General features: G+C 48.3%; 1 protein-coding gene across 1 annotated transcript in view; it reads left to right on the top strand.

Moving 5' to 3' along the window:
* fgd (faciogenital dysplasia) overlaps positions 1 to 9,514 on the top strand; it is a 46,692-nt gene that overhangs the window by 29,994 nt on the left and 7,184 nt on the right. Inside the window, exons 3-10 of the mRNA XM_068729613.1 lie at positions 1,198 to 1,399; positions 1,604 to 2,201; positions 4,412 to 4,501; positions 6,126 to 6,262; positions 7,166 to 7,322; positions 7,557 to 7,695; positions 8,749 to 8,807; positions 9,363 to 9,509. Coding sequence (XP_068585714.1) covers positions 1,198 to 1,399; positions 1,604 to 2,201; positions 4,412 to 4,501; positions 6,126 to 6,262; positions 7,166 to 7,322; positions 7,557 to 7,695; positions 8,749 to 8,807; positions 9,363 to 9,509 — 1,529 coding nt within the window. The remainder of the gene's footprint in view (positions 1 to 1,197; positions 1,400 to 1,603; positions 2,202 to 4,411; positions 4,502 to 6,125; positions 6,263 to 7,165; positions 7,323 to 7,556; positions 7,696 to 8,748; positions 8,808 to 9,362; positions 9,510 to 9,514) is intronic.

Here is a 9,514-nt window from a genome sequence, read left to right as displayed (position 1 = left end):
TGTTAATTTTGAAGAATTATTGTTACCAAGTTGCTGGTGTCAGTAATAATAATAGGTAGCAATTCAGGAAGTCAATATGTATGCCAGATGTTGCCTTCCACATAAAGGAACGATCCCAGTGTGTTCCACACAGCGAGGCGTGCAGCTCATCAATCAAACATCTGATGTGTTCTCTGTGCCGGTACTCAAAGCCCAGGAACCAGGATCAGAACAAAGACCGTCCTCCTTATTTCACCGACATACAGTTGCAAATACATCCCAGAACAAAATCCCTTTAAAGTGCTTGAAAAAGTCTGTTTAAAGATATATACAAATGAACTACCAGTAACATAAATAGGTTTTTATAAATGAACGTATTCTGTCAAGTAGGAAAATACCTTTTATCAAAACTTAAATATCAGAATAATAATGAGCGTAAAGAAAAGGAATCTATTCATATTGTGTATTTTACCAGTTGGCAGAATGAGCTGCTCTATTTCTAAGCACAGTTCTAATAATGGTAGTACTTTAATACTGACAGGATGAAGTAGTAACTCTGGATATTTTGCAATGCGAGTTCCTGGATCGGCTCCTGTGGTCAGAAGATGTTAAAGTTAACTTCATACGACTGAAGGACTCTGTGAACATCTTCACCTTCAGGAGACAATGAACCACTCAGTCTCCTCAGTGACGCAGAGGAAGCTCTCACATTATTCATGGTAACACACCATGTCCTTGTTTCAGACATTTAGGTTTCTGAAAACTAAATATATGCAAATGTAGCGACTAGACGGTGAACTTGTGAGCCCGCGGGGTGCAGGCATGCATGAGAGCAGTTTGCATTTTAAAGACGGTGTTTCTCTGTCTGTGCTTTTTTTTTTTTTCTTCTCTCTAACTGGAAGCGCGGTGAGTTACGCTCACACTCGCCTCAGCATCCTGTTCTGAAATGAGGAAGTCGGCAGATAGCTGAAGCTCGGTGTTGGTCTCTCGCTCTGCACCGCTGCTATTTGTTTCTATCCTGGACTTTGTTTTGTTCCTTTTTTTTTGAGAGTTTTGTCTCGTCTTTCTTCATGTATTTAAACGACACTTGAATTCAGCCATGGAGGTTTTCTCACTTGGACCTCTACGCGTCACCTGATCGTTTCTGTTGATGTCTGCAGCCTCACGCTTCTCTCTCGCTCTGCTGTTCTTGCCTCCTCTGGACGTCCGCGTCCGTAGTGCCCCCTAAACCTTCGCACCTGCTCGCCCTCGGGCAAGACAAGAAGCCTAAGAGGATCCCTCCGCCGCCCTCCAGACCCCTGCCGGCTCCCCCTCCTCCGCCTAAACCGAAGCCCGCTTTCACCCCACCTGGCTTGGGAGCGCAGCTGCAGAAAGAGGCCCAGAAGGTGGGGCTGCTCATCGAGAGGTTTGAGAACTCAAGGTGAGACCTTCGGTCACATTCTGCTCTGTAATGGTTCTGAAATGTGTGTGTGTGTGTGTGTGTGTGTGTGTGTGTGTGTGTGTGTGTGTGTGTGTGTGTGTGTGTGTGTGTGTCGACGTGCGAAGAGAAGCTTCATGTGGTCTGAAAACCTGAAAGACTTTCATTATTAATAATAATGTGTGTTTTTGTTATTTGTGTTTCCAGGGTTCCCATCCTGGGGGTTCTCCCTCGGTCCCAGCTGCACTTGTGTCTGAGAATGGACTCCGCGTCTGACATCACTTCCTCCTGCGGCCAGGACCCCGCGGCGAAGGTCGCAGGAGACTCCTCCCCCGCGGACAAACTCGCACTCGGCGCCTCCGAACGGACTCACGGGGCGTCCGAACTCTCCCGCCTGGCCGCCTCCGCGCACGTCGACGGCTCGGACGACGCCCCGCTGGACGACTGCGACGTCGCCCACGGCGTCGGTTGCCACGACAACGAAGGCTCCTCCCGCGAACTCCTGGACAATCCGGACTCCTCGGAGCAGAACGGGAAGATCCCCAACCGGGACAGCGGCATCGACAGCCCGTCCTGCGCCGCGGAGGGGGAGGCGTTCCCCAACGAGGACGCCATCGACGAGGAGGACCATTACGACAGCGTCACGGAGACGGAGAGCGTGTCCTGCTGCGTTACCCTGGGCAACAAGCGAGACTCGACGCAGGACGAGGACAGCGACCTGGACGAGGGGAGCAGCGGAGAGATACACTCTCTGACGGACACGCAGACCGGGTATCTGACGGACGCACACTCGGAGGCGCACAAAGTGAGTAGCTCGCACGCTTCAACGTCACGACCGTGAACCTGAAGGCCTCCGAGGCCGTCGCTGTGTTTCCTTCTCACTTTATATTTCACGTTGCGTCGTGATTTTAAGGAATGTTTGAGTTGAGCACAGTTCAAACAGCTTCATCTCAGACAGTCAGTCGTCCTTTCAAGTGGTGGAAAAAGTATCTCGTGTCTATTATTACCTCAGCCCGGGTGAACGCTTTCAAAGACTACTTCCGCATGAGACGTCAGACACCGCTGCGGCCTCGTTTCCGGCGGTCACAAGTGACTGACTCGTATCTAAAAGCAGCTCTGCCGTTACATAAAAGGATGAATACCTGAGCGAAAGCTGTAACCGGAGCTCGTGATGGCCGCTAGATGAAAGAGCGCAGAGACGGATATCTCCCCACCGCCGAGCTAACGTTTCCCTTTCCTCTCGTCCTTCAGTGCGACTATTGATCATAAACAACACTGATACCTCGAGCCGTGCGCGTAATATTCCCCGTTGGCCTAAATGTGCTGTCGATGCGTCCTCTTTTTGGAGACACGCAGTTCCTGATATGAAAGCATCAGGGTGCTTCTGCAGGTGATGACAGAAAGACGAAACAGTATCAAACAAAGACAGAAACTCAGACCAAAGCTGCAGTAAGTGAATGCAGAAGTGTTTGTGATGCTTGTAGAACACACCCAAAGTTCACACCAATGTCACACACACACACACACACACACACACACACACACACACACACACACACACACACAGCGGCCTTTTTTGGGGAGAGGTATCTCCGCTCTCCAGCGCTTCCTGATGGGACGCTGCAGTGCCGACAGAGGAAGGGTGTTCTGGTTCTTTGTGTCACTACGCTGATGGCTGCGTGGTGACGGCCTCACAGAGGATGTGGCTTGTGTTGATGAGCGCTGCAGGAGGTGAAGAGGCTGGAAGCTCTCTTTGTTTTTGCGAACGCTGACAAATGTGGAGTTTCTCTTTTTCGCGTATTTGCGTAGAAATAGCTGGTAGACTCCAACACAATGCATGATCTGTGAAAGTTTTAAACACCCATCTGTGCTGCTGTGTGTGTGTGTGTGTGTGTGTGTGTGTGTGTGTGTGTGTGTGTGTGTGTGTGTGTGTGTGTGGGAGACAGCAGTTATGCAACCTACCTTGTCGCAATAGGCTTGATGTTTTGCCATGGCCCTGATGTGTGTGTGTGCGTGTGTGTGTGTGTGTGTGTGTGTGTGTGTGTGTGTGTGTGTGTGTGTGTGTGTGTGTGTGTGTGTGGGAGACAGCAGTTATGCAACCTACCTTGTCGCAATAGGCTTGATGTTTTGCCATGGCCCTGATGTGTGTGTGTGTGTGTGTGTGTGTGTGTGTGTGTGTGTGTGTGTGTGTGTGCGTGCGCGCGCGCGCGTGCGTGCGTGCGTGCGTGCGTGCGTGCGTGCGTGCGTGTGTGTTACCTCTCTATTGTTTAATCTTCATCCATTTTGATGTCATCAAATCACGATGGGAGAAGGAGACATTCACAGCTAATAACATCGTTTTCACACGGCTGAACCAAACCGCCGGCTAGAAGCGAGCTTTGTGAACGTCGCTTTACGGTAATCTGCTCCGGACGCTGTCGCCTCAGCCGCTCGCGTTAAAGGATCAGTCAGCTGATAGTTTTCTTTATTGTCAAGAAATCCCGTTTAAAAACAACAACAGACTCTCGAGTGTTGTGTGTGTCGACAGAGCCTGACTGCAGCTCATCTCTGTATTGATTGTTGAATACTGAATGACCTCATTTCAATGAACCGTAGTTTATTTTGAGACGACCTCACACTGCTGTAGATACTCACCGGAGCACCAGATCCACCACTCTCTCCTGAGTGAGTGTTGTTTTCTGAGGACTACAGCAGCTTTCATTCATCATTTAGCCTTTTTAGAATATTCATTTAGGAAGATTAAAGGAAGGAATGGGCTGAGGGAAGATGGGAAGATGGGAAGGACCCATCCTCTGACCGGTGACATCAGCAGCTAGTTTTATTTCAATCAACTTGATGTTTAAAATAGTTTAGACAACAGAAATCAAAGAGACTCTTGTAATTTAGTCACATAAACTCTTCTGGCCCGTCCGTCTGAACTGTTGGTGCTGAACCGGAGGGTTCCTCAGAGACACTGTGGACTGTTTGTTTCTGGGTTTTCGTGCCTCATCCTCGGTGTGTGTCTGTTCTTCTCAGGGCTCAGAGACCCAGAACCTCCTGAACATCGCCAAAGAGCTTCTCCACACTGAAGAGGCCTACGTCAAACGGCTGAACCTCCTCGACCAGGTAACCTCTCTCTCTCTCTCTCTCTCTCTCTCTCTCTCCGTCTCTCTCTCTCTCTCTCTCTCTCTCTCTCTGTCTCCCTCTCTTTCTCCATCTCTTTCTCCGTCTCTTTCTCTCTCTTTCTCCCTCTCTTTCTCCCTCTCTTTCTCCGTCGGTGTGTGTGTGCGAGTGTGTTTTGGAAGTCCTCCGGTCCACATTTCAATCTCCTAAATGTTCCGTGGTCTTAGTGATTGAGATCAGGGCTGAGCTGGATTAAAAGTGGCCCTGTGTGATCCACTGGACAACAACCCCTTCCTCTGTTGACTGGATTACTCAGAGCAGTGTAAGCACCATCATGTGAGAAACGTGTGTGTGTGTGTGTGTGTGTGTGTGAGTGTGTGAGTGTGTGTGAGAGTTTTATTTTTATTCATGTGCAGTGTGTATACATACAGCTTTGTCACCACAAAAACCTGAGCACGTGTGTCCACTATGTGAAGCAGAACATACTAGTGTGTGTGTGTGTGTGTGTGTGTGTGTGTGTGTGTGTCATGCCCTCACACTGCCCTCTTTCACCACTTGTAATCCTGTGGATTAAAGATATTTCCTGACTCTTAACTCGGTTTATGATTAGAAATCTCTTTAAAAAACAGTTTGGGCTCGATGACACTGACCAAACTCAGCTGCTGTGTCGGCGTCGTTGATGGAGAACTCAGCACCACACATGATTAATATAGCACCGTAAACAATGCACACACAGTATAGGAGAGTTTTAAGCAGCGCTGCATCTGGTTCTTACAAGTTTAGGAGTAAGAATTCACGTTTTAGTAGCCGGAACAAGTGAAAGTTCTGCTTAACAAATGATTTAAAGGTGCAGTGTGTGTGTGTGTGTGTGTGTGTGTGTGTGTGTGTGTGATCTGGCGACATCTAGCGGTGAGGTTGCAGATTGCAACCGACCGACACGACCGTGTGTCGAGTGTGTAGGAGGCCGACGCAAGAATGTTAAAATGCAAATGTTTGGTTTGTCCTTTCTGGGCTACTGTAGTAAATATGTCGGCCAGCTACGTGTGTAGATATACACACATCACTCTAAGGTAACGGTTATTCTTGTTTTCAGGTGATTATATACCAAAGAAAACATACTTATTAATATTACACTCCATTTCTGCCACTGAGTGCTGCTCTCTGTTCCTTTAACCGACCTCTTGATTCCCAGCATGCTCTCTGTTTTTATGTAAACAGGTTATCGTGTACGTTGTTTCAGCCTCTATTAGCTCTCTCTCTCTTGTGTTCGTGATGAGGATGAACTGGCGGCGGTTGAGTCCTCTTCCTCTTTGCTCCGTCCGTGCGGTGGTGCAGAGATGCTCTGCTGTCACAGAACGCTGGTGGAGGATTTACTACTGAGAGACGCCTCGCTGTTCACTTCCTGTTTTTGTCACGCCACGTTCACACAAAACAATGGTGTCAGTCGCTTTGAGCTGTGACTGACGGGGAAGTGGGAGGTGATGGAGGTGATGGAGGTGATGGGTGAAGCGACTTATCCCATCTGACATGAACTTGGAGACTCTGTCTGTGTTTACAGGCCTGCTTTATGAACGGGAGCCAGATTTGTAGTTTTTTGTAATCATATGTTGTTGTTTTTTCTCTGCAGGTATTTTGCACTAAGCTCACAGAGACTGGAATCCCTCAGGACGTGATTACAGGAATCTTCTCCAACATCTCCTCCATCTACTGCTTCCACGACAAGTTCCTGCTGCCTGAGCTCAAGACGCGCATCACGGGAGAATGGTGAGCAGTGAAAACGTCCCCCAAACGGCGTCGGTGCGACGTCCTCCTGGAGAGGCTTCAGCTCTGCGTGCCGTCACTCAGGCGGCTGGTGTCGGCTGTAAAAGCTCAGACGGCTGGGCGGCAGTGGAGCCCATTACCGTCCGGTCTTCGGCGGTGTCGGGTTGCGAAGTGTTTTTGTGTGTCAGAGTTGCAGATTTAACCCATTTTGGTGTCGGCAGGAAATTTACCCCCTAATGTGGCCCTATTGTGCCCCTATTGTGCCAACGTCAGCCGCCCGCGGTACGTGGTGACTCCTCTAGAGGGCTGCGTTCAGGGAAATCACCTGTCGCTTTGTGTTTCCCCACATTACTTTCTGGAATCATTGAAGCGCGTTGGCTCGGATAGAAAGGCTTAAAAGCAACCGCACAGCTACTCAGAACCGTGAACCTGAAGAAGAACGCTCACCAGAAGGAAGAAGTTGTTGGAATTCCCCAATTATGTGCTGGAGATAAACGACGTCAATGCTCCCTGTCTTATCTCCACGGTGATGTGACTTTTAACGTTAATCTGTTTATGAATTATGTCAAGAGGAAAGATGTAATTGAATCAGATAAAGCCACCCTTTACCCTCGCTCCACTGAGGTTTATCTCCTAATCTATAAAAGCGACGACATAAAGTGACTTAATGCGGCGAGAAACGCCGAGTCAGCTGTCAGGAAAGGCCTCCGAGATGTAACTGAACTTTCCTAAATGCCACGAGACGAGATATAGTAAATATGATGTGACTATAAAACACAAGCTGAGCTCCCTTCAAAATGTTGTGGGATGCATCCAGTCGACCCATCGTATTAAATACAATAATCCCTTCTGTAAGATACAGAACGCTGAATTCACCCTCTCACCCCTCCCTTTGTTTCGCCGTAGGGACTCCAACCCTCGTATTGGAGACATCCTCCAGAAACTGGCTCCGTTCATGAAGATGTACGGAGAATATGTGAAGAACTTCGACCGAGCCATGGACCTGGTCAACACCTGGATGCAGCGGTCCTCTCAGTTCAAGAGCGTCGTCCAGAACATACAGGTAGCCGTCTGCGTTTGTCTCCTGACCGGGACACCTTGAACATGAATTAGCAGTATATTCAAAGTATTTTCTACCGTGTTTCATGCACGTATATAACGTTTTTTACGACTAGAATACTCTGATACATAACTGTTTTTCTCAGCGAACACGTGTAGATGACTGAAGACGATATATGTCCTCTCATAGCACCACGATGTATCAGTTCAAATCTTTGCTTTGTGTTTGAACCAACAGAAACAGGATGTGTGTGGGAACCTGACGTTGCAGCACCACATGCTGGAGCCGGTCCAGAGGATTCCTCGCTACGAGCTGCTGCTCAGAGACTACCTGAAGAAGCTGCCCGAGGACGCCCTGGACCGGAAAGACGCCGAGAGTGAGACGCGCTGCTCAGTCACAGTTTTCTCTCTTCCTGTCGACCTGTTTTTAATTTAATTCAAACTTTCACCTGTAATTGTTTTGATCAGCGATGTGGCGTGAACATCATGGTACGAGGAGCCAAAGGTTCTCTTCACCGCGTCGCTGGAGAGCTGGTTGAAGAGATTTAGCCGACGTGATGCGATGATTCATTGTTTCCATGGTTCCTCTGTGATGCATATCGTCACAGTGAGGCGTCGTACTACGTTATGCAATCTTATTTCCCAACACATCAAATACAGCAGCCTAGTCAGTCGCCCTACGCTTCAAAAGACTCACTCATAGAAAAGAACAGTTCCAAAGCTACTGGAGGTAAAACCAAAAACACAAGTATGTCAGACTTCTTATTACAACCAGAGGAGTCGCCCCCTGATGGCCATTTGTCAGAATGCAAGATATCCAGCAGCATGTTTTGGATTCAGGAACGTGTCCTTCTTCGTAGTCCGAAGTACGTAAGTTCTGCAACAAAATGAAGGGAAAAGAAGTTGAAGCGGACTTGGTTTCACGCGGTACTTGAACAGCCGTCTCCACGGTGAAAGTCCTGTTTGTTTGACCCGTCCATCTTATCACAGGGATCACATGATCCGACGTGTTTCCATTTACCTGAGCGTTAACCTCCCCGCACTGTGTTGTCTGGAGTGTGTTGGAGGGGTGTTCTCTCATCCACTCCAGTTGAAGAGCAGTTCATCACGGCTGTTCTGGACCTGGTTTCCCGGCGGCTGCGTGTCTCTTCTGTTTATGTAGGCCGTGATTAAGATGGCTGACTCAGGTGCTCACGGGGCTCGCTGCTGGCCAAACGCCAGCCTAATGCATGCGGCGTGTTTTATGTTGAGACGGTGCACCTTAAGCCTTTGATCCTGGTAAATTTACAGAATGAAGCCGGAGTGACCTCTTGATAAATTAAAAAAATGTGTGTTTAAAAGAGGGATTGACTGATATCTGCGGTTTGTTTCAGTTGTGTTTAAAACAAGATCTCAATTATTCTGAACGTATATCTTAACTCTTGTTACAGAGGCACTGGAGCTAATCTCTACAGCGGCTAACCATTCCAATGCAGCAATCAGGAAAATGGTAAGACTTCAACTCAGCTCCACTCTTCTCTTCTCTTCTCGTCGTCACTTCTTTCTAAACTCCTTTCGACACTCTTCCGCCGTCTCGTTGAGCTTACTCAATCGAGGAGTTGCTGATGCTGTTCTGTCGGGTCAACAACCTTGCAAGCGTTCGTCTGAGGGAGTGAACGAGTCGAATTAGTGCAGACAGGAAGTTGCCATTTCCTGCCTTGAGTTGCGCAGCTTTGCGGAAGCCTGGCTGACTTTTTAACGCTCCTCATCTCTTTCCTCCGTCTGGCCGTGTTACTCGTATTTATGACATCCTTAAAAAACAACTCGAGCAGACAAGTGTGTTGAATTAATGATGAAGTATAATACCTGCTCTCCTGCCTTGCTGGAAGACCCATGAATGAATGAATGAATGAATGAATGAGAGAGAGAGTCTTACCTGGTGAGAAAAATAAACCCCTTTCTGGAGGAGTTTGGCTTTCAGCTCCGCATGTCTTCTCACTCTCAAGAGTCTTTGAGTCTTTGTGTCTTCTGCTCTCCTCATCCTCTTGTCGCCTCGTGTCTTCAGGAGAAGATGCACAAGCTGCTGGAGGTTTACGAGAGGCTCGGAGGAGAGGAGGACATAGTTAACCCGGCCAATGAGCTCATCAAAGAAGGCCATATCAAGAAGATGTCAGCCAAAAATGGAACAGCACAAGACCGATACCTCTACTTGGTGAG

Source organism: Cebidichthys violaceus, unplaced genomic scaffold (genome assembly GCF_023349555.1).
Source record: "Cebidichthys violaceus isolate CVI_PGR_0920_01 unplaced genomic scaffold, fCebVio1.0.p SCAF_47, whole genome shotgun sequence".
NCBI lineage: Eukaryota > Metazoa > Chordata > Actinopteri > Perciformes > Stichaeidae > Cebidichthys > Cebidichthys violaceus.
This window is presented reverse-complemented; position numbering and strand designations above follow the sequence as displayed.